The following is a 19,566-nucleotide window of genomic DNA, read 5'->3' as shown; positions in this document are numbered from 1 at the left end:
TATTTACTCAAAGTTTAAAAAAAAAAGTCTGTGATAGAAAATTATTTTATAAACTTAATTTCTGCTGCTCTTCCCCCTCTTCCAGGAAGGTGAGGGTGGCAGTATTCCCTTTCGCTGCTTAAAGAGTCATGAAGCAGCAGGCCAAGAAAGCAACAGGCCGTAATAACGAGAATTCATTCTTTACCTACAACTAGGAGAGTAATAGAAACATTTTCATCCTGTTGACACTTTTCACATAAAGGTGTCTGGGTTGCTTTTCAGTTACGGAAAAATTTTAAATATATACATGAAAGTAATACTATGTTCAGTTTAACCTAGGCCCAGGGTTATGAATGAGACAGTTCTTTATTCATGTGGAATTTAGAAGATAAGGGATTAGGTTAGAGTTCTAGTAACAAGTTGGAAAAATAGCAGTGGCCTAGGAATGTTCCAAAGGAATTCTAAAGGAATATTAAGCCACTTCCGTATGATGGTCATTGATTTTGGTGGGGAACTGAATGGGGAAAGGCAGTGGAGACAATACCGTGGCATACCTTTGGCAGAATCTCTGACGTGGATGTTTGTTTTTCAGATTGTGTATCTGGTGGGCATAAGGAGAAAAGACTGGAAAATGTGTTCTTTGGAAAAATAGGATAGCCACTTCAGAGAAAGAACATACACGCATACGAACGTAAAAACCAACTTGCTCACTTTTTTCTCTTCTCTGATTTTCTTTTTTCCCTCATCTATCTTAAAGCCATTTGTTATAAGAATAAAGTCCATTTTAGTTAAAGAAATACAGGGGCTATCTAGGATCTGATTTGCTTCACGTATAGCTCGGTTGGTCAGCATTTTAAAGATTATCTGTTGAAAAACATAAATTCATACTTTTTCAGTATAGATAATATATCAATCCATACAAACCTAAGTTATTGTAGTTTTCCTGCATTTGCTGTTGTTTACCATTCTGCCTGTTGGTATGTGGTGAAGATGTATCAGGTGTGGATTGTCTACACCATAGACTTGGTTCACTAGGGAATTTTGTTAACTGGTTTGGGTGAAATGTAATTCTAAGTTCAAAAATACAGGTCCAACTTTGTTTTGCTTTAATTCCATGTTCTAAGTCCTTGACTCTTCTATTTTTTCCTCACCTAATTTTTATTCTGCTTGAATCTTGCCTTGGTTCTGTGCCCGACTGTGTTGCTCCTTTGTAGCTTCCGTTTTGTTTGCTGTGTTCTGCTGCAGCTTGTGGTTTGAATACTTTTCTCTAAGTAGAATCCTCTGCTTTAGCACCGAGTTTTCTCTTCTCTAGATCCATTGAGCCAGCTGTCTTGTTCACCTTTTGAAAATGTACTTGATAAGAAATGTGAGGATCATGTGTTTTTCCTTTTTTGTTTGTCCGCTCTTGTTATTTTGTTTTTAGTGGCAATTTATTTTATGATATTTGTTAAAATTCTCTAAGTAACAAGTCTGAGCAGTAGATACTCTGCTTCTGCCTGGGGATAACAGGCTCTCAAGAAGCAACTTTTTTTTTAAGCAAGAGGCAAATTCTTTCTTGGGGATTGATTAGCTCAGGTCGCCTTTCATAAAAGGAATAGAATTTTTAAGAACAGAAATTCAGTCTGCCTTAGGTTCCTAGGATTCTGGATTTAAACTTTGCCAAATATATCTTAGATGTTCTGAAGACATGCAGGTGATGTTCTGTAAAGTTGATCAGCATAAAACCCTATGAAGTAACTCTTAACAAAAGAATAAGTAAGAGATGAGCCTGTTTTAGTTATTTATTTTTAAAAAACAAATCAAAAGGAATGGTCTTCTAACAGTGGCCTTATGTTAGCAGCACTTGAAATATATAAATATTTGACCATCACTCAGTTTACCATAATAGAAGTGGAATTTATACTTTAATTCAGATCTAAATGAGAATTTGAGAAATGAAAGTAGAGTTCTTTAATTATCTGCTTAAGTTTTGACAGTCTGAAAATTCCTCAACAGCTTAACCCTGAAGAGAGTAGAAGAAATAGTAAGCTATCACACACAATAGCAGTATCATGTTTTAGCATGTGAAGCATCCAAGGAAAAATCAAATGGCGGGTAGTTGGGACCTCAGAAATACCTATTGTGAAGAGCAAACAATGTTTCTTTAGGTCTTAAGACAAAGAATCATCAGTGTTAGTTCAAAGTGTGTATATATGTGGAATTGCTAGTCAGGTAGCATAAAAATTGTTTTTGTGTTTTAAAGGAAAAGTAGTTTTTAAGATTAAGTGTATTTATCGTTTAAATACACTTAATCTTCTGAACTAAGATTTTTTTCCCATTAGATTTAGAGCTCTTAGTTTCCAGGCTCCTGAATTGTTTATGCATATAAGTATGTATATAAGTATGTATGTATTTGTTTATTTTTGGCATTAATGATTTATTCTTTATTAAATTTTATTTTAAGAGTTTATTTGAGCAAAAATCAATTAGAATCAGGCAGCACCAAACCAGAAGTGGTTAAGAGCACTCCCTAATGCTTTATTCTTTAGAGGAAGTTAAACACTATAGAAATATTAGAGTGAAAGATCTATACCATGTTGAATGGTTTTACAGTTTAAGTATTTGGAAAAGTAGGTATTTGAGTGCCATCTTTAACAGATGAGTAGCACATAAATTAGACTTTCCCTCTGTTTTACAGATTAGTTTAATAAAACAAATTGAAAGGAATTTGTGAACCACATAATTTAATACATAAAGCCCTCCGGAGGAATAAGTCAGGCTAGCTTTATTTATGTTCAAGAACTATAGTCTACAACTTTCAAAGTTCGGGGAAAAAAACTCAAAAAATGTAGAAGGTTTTATATTCATATTACAAGATCTTTAAGTCGCTAGTCCAACGTAAAGAAATTAAAACTGAAATTCCTGTATATGATCTGTTATGGGTGCAATTTATGCAAGAGAGATGATGTGGAATTCCGTCAGTGGATTCGTATTCACAAAAGGTTTGGCCCTATACCCAAAGACTGTTGATTAAATGTAAATTTTGATGTTTGAGTGATAAATATGAAAAAGAAAAGAATCATAGTCTTTAAAATAAGTTCAGCTTGCAACATTTATATCTTCCTTTTCCTCATTGCATAGTACTGCCCTTTCTATTCCTCATCTCTACTATTTAATTTCTTTATACCTTGCTAGGTAAGAAAAAGCAAATACAGGAATCTCTTGGCCTGAGTACGTGGATGTTTAACAGACTCTCCAGGTGATTCGAATGTAAATCAATGTTTGAGAACCATTGATATCTAGGAAGGGACAGGACTAGAGATACTCTGAAGGAAAAAAAGACCACGGAAAATGATTGATTGAGTAAAGGAATGAAAAAGAGTACTGAGTCAGAGTTTTCAAGCCTGACTTTTCTGCAAAGATTATTATTAAAATAAAAAAACTGGAAAGAGAACAAAGAATATTAAATTTCTTTTTTGTTTCTGTTATAGTTTTTATTTATTCCATACGTAATTATATTATGTACATGGTTGAGTGCTTATTTTTGTACCTATTAATAAGGTTCCTAAATGATTTGAAAGACTGAATGGAATTTCTAAAACTTCTAGGAAGTAGCTTACGCATTGGAAAAATCTGGGTCAGTCAATTGGGTGAAAGGTAAGGTGACATTTAGCATTTGATTTAATGTTAGAGTTTAGCCACTTTGTCTCGTAGGACAGTTGTATAGAGAACCCAACAAAATTTGATTCCTTTTTCAGCATTGTATGTATAATCTCATATTCTGGATTCTGAATTTGTTTTTACCAATACATTTCTGTTGTGTTAAAAATGGCTGAGAAGTCAGCATATTCACAGTTGAAGAATAGTGTGTATTTTGTGACTTTTGGTTTACTACGTCAGGTGGTGTAATATAAAATTGGTAAATGTGCTCTTCCTCTTTTATGCAGGACCAGTGGCTGTAGGACAATTCCACCGGTCGTTCCGGCAAGATAGTTTGTCTCCTTACTCCTACGTATCAACTTCATCCCACAACCACAGTACTTTCCCTCTGAAAGGTTTAGATCGGACCCCGATTCCTCCTAGAACATGGCAGAACTCTCTTGGAATGCACTCAGGACAAGTGGAAACGTCTCCCACTTTTTCAGATAAAGGGGTTCCATTTTCTGTACTGCAGAGGTTTCCCACTGAGGTCACCTATACCCTGCAGCCCAGTGCCACATCCGTACATGTTCAGCAAGGTCCTCAAACAATGGTCAGCTCCTCCCAAAAATATACTAACTACACACCCTCCGCGCAGTACTCCCAAGCCTACTATCCAACAGGTATGAGAGATTCAAGTTCAGTGGCTTCTCTTAAGATACTTTATAATGAACATTTATATATATATTTAATGCATTTCTGTATGCCTAAACAAAGATAGGAAATATTCACCTAAGAAATATCAATGATTTCTCATGAGTATATATTTTTTTAGCAACATACAAGATTTCCTTATGTTCTTAAAGGTTGTAAAATTCTGTTGGTGCATAAAGGTGTATTTTTTTAGTGAAACTTTTGTATATTCAAAGTGTGTCCTGGTAATAAAATTAAAACTCAGTACACCAGACCTTGCTCTAACTCTGCTCTTGGTGTAGCAGGTTTTTGCTTTGGTTTTTGGTTTTTAAAAAAATATTTTTGTACATATTATGTATTTTCTATTTTTTAATTTTATAGGTGAGATTACCTCATAATGAAATCATTTTAGTATCTCAGTAAGGAAATTTAATAAAAGAGCATGCTCACCATCTCCTAAAACTAAGTTATATTCTTTTAGTAAAAATTTGATGGTGTGGTTTGACAGTGCAGTCCCTGCAGTGTTAATCCCAGCCAGTGAAGAACTGGGAATCTCAGAGAGAAGACCCTGACAGTGACAGCTGACCTAGAGCTCAGCCAAGGGCATTGAAGTTCTGCTGGTAGATCTCAAGTCACTAACTGGGAATCCTTGTGATAGTGACCATCTGTTTAGCTTCTTGTGGCTGAAGGATGTCTTTTTTGTGGGGGAGGGTACATTTTTGCAAAATAATAGCATTCCCATTTTGTTCAAACATGTTTTCTGTTTTGCAGAAACACCATAGAGGTGGTGTGTGTTTTCAGGTAGCATGCTTTACACAAAGTGATGAAATAGGTCAACAGAAACAACTCAAGGGTCAAGGCTTTCAGAAGAGACCAGCAAGAGAGGAAATGGGGCATTCTTTTACCCTATGAATTAAGACTCCAGGCATATTAATTTTCTCAGATAAGTAGATCTGGAAGCAATCTCTAGGAGTTTTATCTTAGACCATTTTTCCCAGGCAGGAGGAAATCAAAAGCTAAAATTAGTGGAAAGAATGTAAATTAGATGAGGGAGTTAAATAATTTGCTGCCTTTTAAAAGTTATAAATTTGGCAACTGTTCCATTTGTAACAGTACTCACTATTTTCTAGCTGATAACATACAACTATATTCTTTTATTATGGCTCATTGCATTCTTCCTAAATTTAGCCAGTAAAAGGGATTGCTTTATTTTCTCAAAGTGTTTAACTTTAACAATATTAAAACAATAAAACCAATGTGTAAATTAGGTTGGGTTTTATAGATTTTTGGAGCTGCTACCATTTTGCTGGGTGGAAATCAGAAGGAAAAGGAGAAGGAATTATATGGAGTAAAAATGATACAGCATTTCTAATCATTTGACTATTAGAGATTTTAAGAACTTTTAAAAAACTTTTTTACATAGAAAAAGATTGAGGCCTGTTTCTTTTTTTTCAGCTACTTCTTTGAAGAACAAAAATATCTGGGTGATCTAAAAATAGAAGATGATTAATTTCATGTTATAAGTTATATATCTTACGTATAGCAACAAATAGGGTCAGATTTTTACTGAGGAGTTTAATCCAGTATTTTAATAAACAAATTAGGTAATTCTATCTAAATTATAATTTTGACTGCATTCCATATGTCCATAGAACATATATATATGTGTGTATATAAAGAGTACCTTTTCTTACACTTGCTTTACATTCTGTCGCCCACCAACTGGGCAAAACCCCTGCTTCCCCTCTTTTTACCAATAAATGTTTCTCTTTCTTTTTCCTAACCTCCCTTCAAACTCCCCTCCTCAAACTGTTAGACTCAAAAGCTCCTGGGGAGTTGAAATTTAGAAGGACTGCATTAGAGAGATATAGAAACATGCTTGGCCTTCCAATTTGGAATTTTGGAAAGACTTTCCTATGGACATATTAGATATGTTGGCTAGATCCTGTATTACTGTTAGTCCCACAGTTAAGGGACAGGTGGTTATAATCTGGCTTGGGAGCCATACTAGCAGGTATGATGATGTTTCTATGGGAAAACGTATTCCAGGTTACAAACAATCCTCTTGGAAGCTCCTAGTTCTAAATTTTATGAGAGCTACTTATATATTATTTACCAGAAAACAGTACAATTAGTTAATATTATTCATTCATTATAGAAATACTCTTTGTTAAATTATGATGATTTAAGATATATGTTATTTAAAAATATTTTGTTAGCTTAGTTTTAAGTTTATAAATAAATTCATTAATTTAATAATTAAATTGAAAATTGCCTCCCAAGAGTTCAAGGTAAGGACTGGGAACAAGACATTAAAAGAACAAGTTAAGTGCTGCTGGTGTTTTGATAGTAGATAGTGCACATGAAACAGAATCTTGTATTATCTGAGTTTTTGATTTGTCTTCTTTACTAGGTAAATAAACAAATAAACTTAATTACCCCTCTGGGGGGTGGGAAGGGTATAGCTCAAGTGGTAGAGCACATGCTTAGCATGCATGAGGTCCTGGGTTCAATCCCCAGTACCTCCTCCAAAAATAAATAAACAAACTTTACTAGGGATAACTAAAATGACTAAAGTTGCTGAGGTCATGAGAATAAGAAATCTCATAATTTCATGCTGACTTCTAATATATAGAGTAGTTCTATGATATAATGTAGGCAAGACTGCTTTGAACGTTCTGAAGTACTATGTAAACAAAAAGTTGTGTTGTTAAATACAAAAGACCTGCTGTAGAAAAGAAAGTGCCAAAAAAAAAAAATACTGTACAAGTACTTAATTCCTCCAAATTTTAGGCAAAGGAAGTAAAAAGTAGTGAGCAATTTAACCAATATTCAGTGAGTACCTGTTTATGAAGAGCTTTGCAAATGACTTTCCCAAAGTTAAATAGAATATTATCCTCACAGGCAGGATAATAATCACCCCTAGATTCTACTCTCTAAGTCCTAATAAAGTAACTGATTTTGGAATAATGGTCATACTTGAAGCCCTTCAGAGTGAAATATATGAGTCAAGATTTGGATCAAATTTTAGTTAAAAAAAAACAGTACTCCACTTCATTTAAAAATTAGTTATGTTGAAATAAACTTGGATCTGGTCTTCAAATAGTATAACCAGTAAATTTTGAATTTTGTAATACGTGATAAATTTTTCTCTAGTTAAGCCAAACATTTGAGACTAAAAAACTGCTATTAGACTGACTCATAAATTGGCTCATCTGAATTCTTTCTTACATTTGTCATTCCTCTCTTGAAGCATCTGTTTTCTTTGCCTAGCTTGCTTACATTTTTCCACTCATCACTTCTTCAAAAACAAACTATTGTAAATCCAGTATTAGTTGACTCTCTTTAGTCTTACCCTGTCTTGAATTTGATTTTTTCCTCTGATGCTGTTTTCACAGTGTGCTACTGTAATTTATCTTTTTAATAAAAAACTTCATTTTAGACCTTTTCATTTTACTCATTCTCTATATATTTGAACATACATAAGAATATCAATATATTCATATTTGTATTTTGAGGAAATCCTGTATTGAGGAATTATTCTTCTTTGACGAATAATGCGGAATTGACTCAAAATCAACTTTGCCTTTTTTTTCCAAGTTTTAAGCTCAAAGCAGTGATTAGCAATTTGTAGCTGCCCTTTGTCTTGTATTTTAAGTAATAAAATTTGTATAGCAATCACTGTGACCGGGTACTATTCTGAGTACTTTCCAAATATTAATTCATTTAATCCTTACAACAACCTTATACGATAGGGAATGAAATTATTCTCATTTTATAGATTAGAAACTGAAGCACGGGTAGGCAGAGGCAGGGCTGGGGAACAAATCCAGGCACACTGTGCTCTGCTGCCTGTCTGCCTGTTTTACAAAGAGGGACTTTTTGTTTCGTTTTACTTTTGAGAGACTCTTTCCTGGTATTTCTCTTCCCCAGAGTTACTTCCAGATAGGGTAGATGACAGAGATGAGTGGAGGGACCTTCCCTTCTATGCTGCTGGTGGCAGTGGGACTGGCCCTGGGCTGTTGACTCAAGATGCTCAAGCAGAGAGAATGTACCCCAGCTGCCAGAGTGGGAGGTCCAGTTTGGGGCCCCCGAGGAGTGGGGCTACCTCTAGTTTATTTCTGTAACCCCTTACACCTAGCATGCTGCTTGGCTATAATGGACCCTTAGTTAATAATGTATTGAATGAATGAAATAATTCTAGTCTCAGCTTTGCAGTTAATCATCCTATGGACAGTGTGACATCCCGTGGATCATTTCATGCCACTCAGCCTCAATTTCCCTTTCTATACGATGGCAGTAATAGTTTGGGCCAGGGAGTAAATGAATTAATGTATGTAAATAGACTGTAAAATTTAAAACACTATTTACATATAAAGGATAAAATATTTTAAAAACTGTCTTTCAAATGAGCCTCGATATTGACACTTCAAAGTCTGAATAAAGTGATTTGAAAGGACATACCCTTCCCCTCAAGGTACATATGATCTGTTTATTGAAAAATATACATTATATCATTATTTTTTAATTTTTCTAAGTTGACTCAGACAAAAAGGATTGCCTTATTGTTTGAAAGTACATTTAAATTTTAAAGACTTGATCTTTAGGCTTCTAATCCTACATAGTGTACATAAACAAAGACTCGAGTTAGAAGAGCCTCTGATGCTGGTAGTATTGTGCTCAGGTAGCCTGTATTGTCAGTTTCTCTGAAAAGGCCTGATTTTGTTCTTATTGAAAGAGAGACTTGGCTCAGATACACCAGGAAGTTCTCTTTAGCTGCAAGGAGACACTAAGCAAAAGCGCAATTATGTTTTCCTTTCTTTTTAGTGAGGTAAAACACACATAGCATAGAATTTACCGTTTTAATCATTTTTAAGTGTACAGTTCTGTGGCATTAAATACGTTCCCAGTGTTGTGCTAGCATCACCACCATCCATTCATTTCCAGAACTACTTCATCTTCCTCCACCTGAAACTCTACCCGTTAAACACTAACTTCATCTTCCCCCCTCCATCTTCTGGCAGCCACCATTCTATTTTCTGTCTCGAAGAATCTGATAGCTCTAGGGACCTCATTTAAGAGGAATCATTTATTTGTCCCATTATGATTAGTTTATTTCACTTATTTCAAGAGTCACTGATATTGTGGTATGTGTCAAATTTTCTTTCCTTTTTATTGCTGAATAATTCCCCACAAATGTCCATATGAATGTACCACATGTAGTTTATCTGTTCGTCTGTTGGTGGACGCTGGGCTCTTCCACCTTTTGGCTGTTGTGCGTAGTGCTGCCGTGGACATGGTCACACACTGATCTGCTCTGCTTTCACTTTGGGGTGTGTGCCTAGAATGCCATTTCTTCACCTCACCATAAGTGAGCTGTTGGGTTTCGAGTTGCTGTAGTAACTCACCTTGAAATAAATTTACTTTTAGTATGTGTTTCCTTTTTTGTATTTATATTGGTTATTTTCTCACTGTTGACACTACTATTCTGGAGTAGATTTAGGTCTAAAACATTTTCATTAAGATTTGAACTACCTCCGTAGGATAAAGTGTATGAACTTGTCCTAACCTGTAGTGGAAGTGAAAATGTTTACCTTTTGATAAAGTTTTAGTAATCCTGGCTTTACTTTATTACTAGAATTGTTTCTAAAAATGTGATCAACTCTTAGATCTGAAATAGAATTCTGTTCATTATTTCCAGTTTTTATTCTACATGCAATTTAATGCCCTTAAGTGAACACTGCCTTCAGGAAGACACTGGAAGATCTTTATGCAGATGAATGTGTCTTAGGACATAGTGATAAACTCAGTTGTGTAAGTGTTAGTGCTCTCACAATGGTTTCATAATACATTAGATTAATTTGTCATGTATTAAGCACACAGTTGCACTTTAATAGCTAGGTTTTCATACTCCGTAAGCTTACTGATACCTTGCTTTGTTCTGTTTTGTTGACTATACGAAGTAGGACTGCACTGGTAAGGAAATAGCCATTGAGAAATCTTTGTGGATTATCTTTTCAAGACCTCCCTTCGTGCAGGTACCTTTCTACTTTCTGTTTGTAGCTGGACACTGTAAAGGACATTCACTGTTTTGCTGCTGTTTCCTTAGATACCAAATCAGCTGTCAAATATATATTAATATATTCTCTGTTGTATATTCTATTTTATTTCTCCAAGAAATTTATTTTAAGGTACACTTTAACAGCTATTCAAAATGTGTAACCAATAGAGTCAGATCATAGCAGTATCAGAAAAGCTAATACCTTTCGTTGCTTTATTTGTAGCAGAACACTTACGGTGCCCTGACGGGTGAAAACCTGCAGCTCCTGACTCAGTCCTTTCCTGCCACTAGGGGGCTCAGTTTTCCTTAGCTGTTAAAACTCTAGAAAAAGATCCCAGTTTTTTTCACTTTTGACAAATCCTGCAGACCTCTCCTTGGTGTTTTGCTTTTTGGATTTAACTTATTTCCCAGGATATTTATGCTTTCAAATGTCCTGGGAAACCAAATTCAAATTCAAAGCATGTTAATTGTGTATCTGAATAATCTCCAAGGATACTGGAAATGACAACAGCTTGAATTTTATGTGGCCATCCTAGTAATGTCTGGCTTTTTAAACCACTGGAATTGTTAAAATCATGTGATTCAGAAAATATCAACCCTTGTATTTGTATGTGAACTAAAATTCTGTCCATTATATTAATTTTTTCCTTCCACGTGCAAAATACAGTGCCTTAAAGTGCACACGATCTAATAAGAAAATATTTATTTCTAGTATACCTTTATGAACTTCTGATATTTTAAAAATCAGTTGATAATGGAGAAATAGGGAAGCATTTCCATGAATTTCTACAATCCTTAGGCCAATTTACTTTCAAAGATTACAGACTGAGATTATTCAGTAATTCTGTTAGCATACTCAAAGTATGAAAAATGTGGACCGAAAAAGAAGAAGTTGCCACCTTATAATAAAGACACCTTAAATATATTCAGCAAGTGGAGTTCTAGTAAATTTAAAATACTACATTTTAGGAAGAAGGGAAAATTAGGGAAGTATTATGATATATTAGAGAGCATGTGCTTTGGAGTTTGACTGTTGCCTCTGATACTACCAGCTTTGTGACTTTCAGCAAAATTTTTTTAAACATCTCTGAGCTTTAGTTTCCTTATTTTTGTAAAGTAATGTTAACACGTCATTCAGTTGCTGTTTGGATTAAATGAGGCAATGTATTTAGAGCACTTGGGACTGTGCCTGGACCGTGGTGGGTGCTCAGTAAATGTCATCCTCTGTTTAATCCAAAGGTGTGATGTTATAACTGATTCTCATTCATTCTGGTGAGTCTCTCTCTGGAAAATGGGAGGCTCAACCTATTATTAAGACTGCATCTGTAAGTATGACTGTACCTGTGCAAAGACTTCAATCTATTCATGGTATCCTAATATAAAGTTTGGAAAATATATTTCCTTAGCTAAAATAGTAGCATTGTTAGCTATTTATTTATTGACCGCTTACTGATGCCAGTGTTCCTTTGAGTGATTTATGCATATTAACTCATTCGTTCCTCACGACAAACATATTGGGTGGGTATTATTAGCACCCCTCTTCTTACAGGATGCAGAAACTGAGGCCGGCAGAGACTAACCTTGCTCAGATTTATACAGCTATTAATATTTTGGAGCTAGGCTCCAAAATCAGGCATTCTGGCTCTGGGATCTGAATTCCTAACCACTTGTCTAAATGGTTAAAACATTTTTTCAAAGATTTCACTGGATGCATTGTATAATAGTAGAAATGTTTGGAGAGCATTTCATACTTATTTTATCCTTAAAAAAACACACCTTCCTCCAAATGTTTATTGCTATTAAAGTGATTGAAATAAATATTTTAAAATTCCAAGTATGTCCTGATATTTTCAACAGAAGGAAATTACTACTTTCAGTAAGGATAAAAAGTTGGTTAGAAAGGCAACAAAATGTTTAAGTGCTAAAGAAATCATTTATAAGAGCAGACATGACCCTTTTAAATAATATTTAAAATTAGTTTATTACCATTGTTACCAACAAATAATAGCACCTAATTGAAGGAAATATATTCTGTTGCACCCACCACGGAAAGCTTTTGGAATTTTTGTCTCCAAGTTGAGAGAGAGGAATGGCTGGAGCGCTGTGGGGTTACTTGGGGTGACGTTTCTGTGTGTGGATTTGTTCCAGCCGTGCTGCAGTGCTGCCCTCCCTCCACCCACATGGACGCGCTCAGTAGCTGTGTCGCCCCCGCGGCCTCTTCCTACGCACACTGCAACTACTTCCAGGTGAGAGTCTTGGAACAGTGGACGACCCCTGTGCCTCGGGTGCAGTACTGTTGACCTTGCAGAATTGCAAAGTGTAACTTTATCTTAATGAGTCACCGGAGGTAAGCTGTGGATCGTGGCCTCAGTTTTTCCCAATTCTAAAAAAATGGAGTTGATATAAATGATGTCTGGGGATTCTTTCAGGCCTACACTGTCTTCTAGGCCTAGTGTTAGGCACTAGCCACACGTAGCTATTTAAATTTAAGTTAGTTAAACAAAATTTAAAATTCATTCCTCAGTCACACTAGCCACATTTTAAGTGTTCAATAGTTTTGTATGGCTAGTGGCTACCAAATTTTAGAGCATAGGCAGAGAACATTTCCATCATTGCTGAAAGTTAGTTTGAACAGTGCTGTTCTAGGCTCTTCCATAGTAGAATGAATACCAGATAAACTCAAAGTATGTGAATCACCAAATGACAGATCCTTCCAAGATGGTATAGATGGTTACTTCTTTTTTAAAGGGGAAAGGAAAAAATGATGTCAAAAATGAGAAATTTAAGTGGTAGTTTCCTTCAGCCCCAATATTGTAAACACTGGACTTCTGTTATTGTCTCATTATTTATTAGGAAACAATTGCTTTGATTTAAACATTGTAGATGACTGTTTCTAGGGTAAGATTAAATCCCATGTTTGTATTTTTATGTTACAGTAAGAGATTTGAATTATGTGCCTGCTTTTGATATCACGTAGTCATACCAGCTTCTGTTCTTAAGAGAATGTCTTATTAGTGGTGGCATTCCAGTACTCAAAAAAACATTCCTTTTTTCTTTCCTTTTTCTTTTTTTTTTTTTTTTAGAAAATATACATGGGAAGTCAAATTATAATCATATTGTTGTTTGAAGAGTATAGAATCAGATCAAGGGGACCTAGCTGGACATTTTTAATGACAGATATCATCAAGCATGTTAGTCCAGGATATTCATCTTCACTAACTATCCCACAAATTAAATGCTCTTGTTTGTAGACCCAGGCATTACCTCCCCTGGGTCATACTGGAGGTACCCTGTCAGTGTTTATATCTGGATTATGTTTATGTTTTAAATTAATCATTTAAAACACCTTTAAAGATGTTTTCTTACTACAAAGACAATACATGTTCATTGTAGGGAAATAGAGAAAAGTAGACATAAAATTTTTAAATGGAAAGAAGGGAAGTATTTTAGATGCCGTTCTGGAAATAAATGCAGTTAGTTTTGTTGGACTGTAGGTACAGTGAGAGTGTGCATGAATGGTCAGTATATTATAATGGTTAAGAGCCACAACTCTTTGAGTCAGACAAACCTAGATTTGAAACCCGGCTGTGCCAGTTACTTCATTGTGACTTTGGGTAAATTACGAAGTTTCTGTGAACTTCAGTTCCATCATTTGGAAATGGAGATTATCACGTTTCATAGACCTCTTGTGAGGATTAAATGAAATAATGTATGTAAAGCACTTTGCATGTGCTTGACACAGTTAGAATTCAATAAATGGTGCTATCACCGATAGTAGAATAGCTTGATGCTTAAACCATCTATATTTATATTATTTGGCATTAGTATCCTTCAGATCATTGACACAATCTTTGTAGTGGTTTTGGTAACGTGGACTCACTACATGTCTTATTTAATAGTAACTTTTCTATATTTTACATTTATAACCTGAGATAATCAACAAACATTTATTGAATACCTACTCTGTGCAAAGCTCTGCATTTGGCAATATCAACTCATTACATGTTGTATTTAATCATCACTCTTCAGTATTCTGTGTTCTAGCTTGAGATCATTTATCACCAAACATGTAATTGAATGTCTGTCCTGTGCAAAGTACTATGTATAAGAGAATACATCTTAAAGTTATCAGTCTAAAAGTGACAGCTTTTTAAAATCTCTTATTTTATTATTAAAAGTAAATAATCTCAGGACCAAAGGACCTTCGATACTCCATCCATTTTTTCCCAGATCATTTGGAACAGGATATCTGTACCTCCCTCTGAATCTGTAGAAGCATTGGTGGACTTGTGAGCAGCCTGTGTTTGATGTTTCTTTTCTGCTTTCCTAAAACAGTATATGATAGATACAAGTGTTGCTTTGTCTGTCAACCTCTATGGAAGAATTTGGTATATAGACATTTAACAGCAAATCGGTATTTGGGTACTGTAGTTTTTTTGGTTTTGTATACTTTAACCCTGAGAATTATTGGTCCATTTCAGTGTTAAACTTATGGTGGTTGACATATAATAGTTGCTGAGTAAATGTTAACAATAGAATTGAAGCTACCACTGCTGAAAAACTGGCATTTAAGTTTCCTTAGTGAGCTTTAAGTTTACGTTTAGCACTCACCAGCCTAAATGTTGTTGCTTTCCTCCTTAACCTCATACTTGATTTTCTATCCAAACAGTCCTATTTTCTCTTTTCCCAGAATCCTCCAATGCAAGCTTCCTATCCAGTTGAATTTCTACCTTCTAATTGGCCTTGCAGTGCTACTGATGAAAATAAAAAGACAGAAGTAAACCTAGAGGCTGTTTTTCAAATAGTAGATGAGTTGCATTCCTCCCCTAAATTGGAGATGGTAAAGGTGGAACCTGTTGAGAATCAGTGCTCAACATCTCAGTCTAACAGAGGCCAACATATCCTAGCTAACTCAAACAGCAGCAATCCATCTTTCACAAGTCAGGCTAGCCAGCTGGAGCCACTCACTCCTGTAGGCTCAGATATTACGTCTTTTGTGGTCGGAACAGAACAAGCAATTACCTGCTCTCTACCACAGTCACCCGAGTACATCTATACCATCCATACAGCTCAGCCTGTTGAAAATACTACAATGCAGGAATCTGCAGCCATCCAGCAAGCTCATGTCAAACTGAAGGAGCAGCTAAGTCATAATCCATCTCCAACTTCAGTAGTATTTGTGCAGGAAGGGCTACCGTTCAGCACACACCAGGTAAGAGGCAAAGAAAAAATCCTGATAAATGTCAAAGGTGCTTAGTGCCTCTTGCTAAAGACTCTTCTAGTGGAGGCTTTGCCTGGATTTTATCTGGGTTTAATAAGTTTATTACGCTTTCCAGAAGGATCATGTCTCAGTAGTTCTGCACAGACGATTCTGAAAGAAGTAACCTTAACCCTCAGGCATCCTCTCACTATGTTATGGTCTGAAGTCAACCTCTAGAGAGGCAGTCTGATTGAGCACTGTGGTGCAGGACTTATTTTCATGTTAAAAACATCCCTTGAGTTTTGCTTTCTAACTTAATTTGGATGGACTAGTAGATGTGCCTGGCTATTCAGAAGGGACGGTTTTTGTCGTAGATAATATCAGGACTTCCGAAGCCGTTTGTAGCATGGAGGTAAGGAGATGGCTGGAGGTGTTTTCATACTTTTTTACAGCATCATTGCATTCTAATTTGACTTGGGAGCATACTGTGTTTGAATTTCCTTACTAATATTCTCATTCCTAAAGCAGAATTCTGACTCTAGTTTGAGAGATATGTTCTGAAGGTAGGAACTTGATTCCTTTATTGCTGCTAATTTATGACCAGAAAATGAAAAAATATTGATTCTAAATAATAAAAGTACATCCAAATTAAAATCACTTTTTGTGATTATTTTTTCCTACTTTAAATTTTTTTTCTTGATCTTAGCCTGATACATGTATTTTTTCATTTTGGATTTTTTTTCTTTAATGGAATTGAAAATATCTTCATTGTTAGAGATTCCCAAGATGACCTTTGGCGGTGTTTCAAAACGTATTCTTTTTTAGCTATAACTTTAGATCCAAATGTCTTAAGGTTTCTATCAACTCATTGTCCTTTTCGAGCCAACTGTTGTGACCCAACATACTATGTATTAAAATAATATTATAAATTCAATAGATCAAAGATAGGCCCATTATGTTTCAAATATGCCTGTGGAAAGAACATGAAATTCGTCTTTGTTCCTTCATAGTCACATTCAAAATACTAGATTTCATACCTTAACATTGCATTCACACAGTTGCTTTTTCTTTTAAAAAATTTGAGTATCACAGCTTTTGAAAGCTGTGTTTTAAACTTTCAGCTTTATTTCATTACATGGTTTTATTTTAAAATAATTCATAAACAAGTAGAGTATTTTAGAAGTTGATCACTTTGACAAAGGGATTTGACATTTTAAAGAAAACATTTTAAAGAACTCTAACAGAAATTCATATATCATAAGCAGGGCAGGTCTAGATTTTATAGGAGCTGAAGCTTATACAATTTAGAGGGTCTCATTAAGACAAAGAATACAAAATTAATAGAATAAAGTGTTCACAGCCTTACTGACATCATTCAACAGGATCATGCCTATGGCCATTCTGATATTACCAAGATGGAAAATCTGATGGAAGGGATGCCAAAGTGGGAAAAAATAATGGTATTGTAAATTTTTGTGTGTGTGAATTTTACCGAAAAAAAAAAAAAAAAGAAATCCAGCTTCGTGGTAAATCTTCCTCTGATCATAAGTAAATGTTTTAGCTCCATAGACAGTTCAGTGGTTTGTGTATAGGGAAATACACGTCTTGCTACCAAATACTCAGATTAGCTTAACAAAGTCAAAGATGGTATCATTCGTCAGGATGAAAAGCCTTACAATCGTATTTATTGGATCATGTTTCTATAATAGAACTCCTCTGATAGAATATCTTAACTTTTAGTAGATATTTGGGGGAAATTCAGAATAATGAGTGGGTTTAACATTTTAGGTGGATGCCAGTACAAAATGCCAGACCAATCCACCTGAGAATATCTTGCCTTCAGAACAGATGGGATTCCTTATTTCAGAAGTGGGGCCTGCTAGCAAGCGTAGTAAAGATGCAGGTTTATCCACTCCAGCCAGATACAGAGAACGAAGAAGCAACTCACAGCAAGGAAAGTCCCCTGGTAAGGATTACTGTGCTCTAGAATGCTAGGAGTAGAATCACAGTGTAGAATTAATAATGAATGACAATTTTTCTGGTCTTCACTTATTATTCATAATTATAATATATACTTATCACATTGCTGTTTAATATAACTAATATAACTTTTTTCTTAATTATCCTTGTAAGGTATGTAAAAGTTATTTTCCATTATTACATGTAAGAATATGAGCTTTTGAAAGGAGAACATATTAACTAAAAGCAAAGGAATTTAGGTTATTTAACTTGGAAAATGTAAGGATGAAGGGTGATTTAATAACTGCTTCAGATTCCAAAGACTTTGTAATTATAGAAGTATTTCTTATTAACTGACCACAGTACAAGAGGAAATGTGCTTAAATTGTGGCAGGAAAATTAGATGGACATTAAAGACATTGTCCTGAACATATTATAAAGATACTGTAAAGTATGGTTGTATTAATGGGATTATTTTTCTTGTGGTTTGTAGGAGCCCAATGTTAGTGATTGTTTTAGGCACATACAGTTTGTGCTACTCTTTAGGGAAATTGGACAGAATCACTTTTTTAGGAAAGTCGTGACATCTAGTAAAACATGTTTCTTACATAACCTAAAACCAAGTCATCAAAGTCTTCAATGGACAACTTGAATATTCTCCCATTATATGCATGTCAGAGGCATACAATTCAGTGAATTAATCAGTAAGGTCACACAATCGTTTTAACCTATAAAAATTGGAAATGTTGGGAACATCTGTGATAATTTCTCCAAAAGGTAAACTAATAGTGATATGATCAAGATGTTGCTCAGACTCATAGGGTTCTTTCTGCAGAATGCCTTTTCGACTAAAAGCTGTCTAGATCATTCGTCTCATTCGTTAAACTTAGCTTGCACTATTGCTTTTAGTTAAGTATATGGTCCAATCCATGACCAAGGATTAAGATTTCTTAATACCACTGAAGATGTTCAAAACAATGGCATAGACTTTGAAGGCAATTTAGAAAAGGACAGTGATGAATATTTACCTCATACCCATTTTTATGCCATGTAATAAATTTGATGAAAGCGGTATTGTCATTGTCTTAAAAATCAGGAAACTTAAGCTTGGAGAGGATAAATAACTTGTTCAAGATCACATTAATTAATGTAGCTAATATTCTACTCACAATCACTCTGTTGATTGTGTACTTTGATGCACAGACGTTTTAAAGTTTGATGTAGTCCCATTTGTCTATTTTTGCTTTCGTTACCTGTGATTTTGGTTGTCATATCCAAGACATCATTGCCAAGTCCAGTGTCATGAAGTTTTTTCCACTATGTTTTCTTTCAGGAGTTTTATAGTTTAAAGGTCTTACATTTAAGTCTTTTATTCATTTTGAGTTAATGTTTGTAGATGGTGTAAGATAAGCGTCCAACTTCATTCTGTTACATGTGGACATCAGTTTTCCCAGTACCATTTGTTGAAGACACCTTTTTCCACTGAGTAGTCTTGGCGTCCTTGTCTAAGATCGTCTGACCATATATATATATATATGAAGGTTTATTTCTGGTCTCCTTACTCTAGTCCATTGGTCTGTTTTTCTGTCTTTATGTACCATGTGATCTGTTTAACCATTCAGTTCTGCCATTGTAGCATAAAAGCAGCCATAGATAATACATAAGTGAATGGTTGTGGCTATGCTCCAGTAAAACTTTATTTGAAAAACAAGTGCTGGGCCCAGTTTGACCCAGAGTCATAATTTGCCCACCCCTGAGCTAGACTAACGACTTATTTCTGAAGAGTAACAGTGGAAGCCAGAAAAGAGTAGAATCAAACTTTTAATACACTGAAAGAAATCGGTAGTCCTAGAAATCTCTACCCAGCAAAAAGATCCTTCGATAATGATGGCAGAATGAAGACATTTTCAGGTAAAGACAAAATCGAGAGCATGTGCCACAGCAGATAAGCACTAAAGGAAATTCTACAGGGTGTTCTTCAGGCAGAAAGAAACAAGGATACGTACTGTTGTTTCCAGGGGTAATCACCAACACAATAGAAATAATCCAAAAAAAA

The 19,566-nt window shown here is 35.0% G+C and overlaps 1 protein-coding gene across 1 annotated transcript in view; it reads left to right on the top strand.

Annotated features, from left to right (window-relative positions):
- The window catches only part of HSF5 (heat shock transcription factor 5), a 28,852-nt gene that overhangs the window by 1,528 nt on the left and 7,758 nt on the right, over positions 1-19,566 (top strand). Inside the window, exons 2-5 of the mRNA XM_010990524.3 lie at positions 3,906-4,280; positions 12,500-12,597; positions 15,042-15,563; positions 17,340-17,517. Coding sequence (XP_010988826.3) covers positions 3,906-4,280; positions 12,500-12,597; positions 15,042-15,563; positions 17,340-17,517 — 1,173 coding nt within the window. The remainder of the gene's footprint in view (positions 1-3,905; positions 4,281-12,499; positions 12,598-15,041; positions 15,564-17,339; positions 17,518-19,566) is intronic.

Source organism: Camelus dromedarius, chromosome 16 (genome assembly GCF_036321535.1).
Source record: "Camelus dromedarius isolate mCamDro1 chromosome 16, mCamDro1.pat, whole genome shotgun sequence".
Taxonomy (NCBI): Eukaryota; Metazoa; Chordata; class Mammalia; order Artiodactyla; family Camelidae; genus Camelus; species Camelus dromedarius.
Note: the sequence above shows the minus strand (reverse complement) of the source record. Positions and strands in the feature narration are given on the sequence as shown.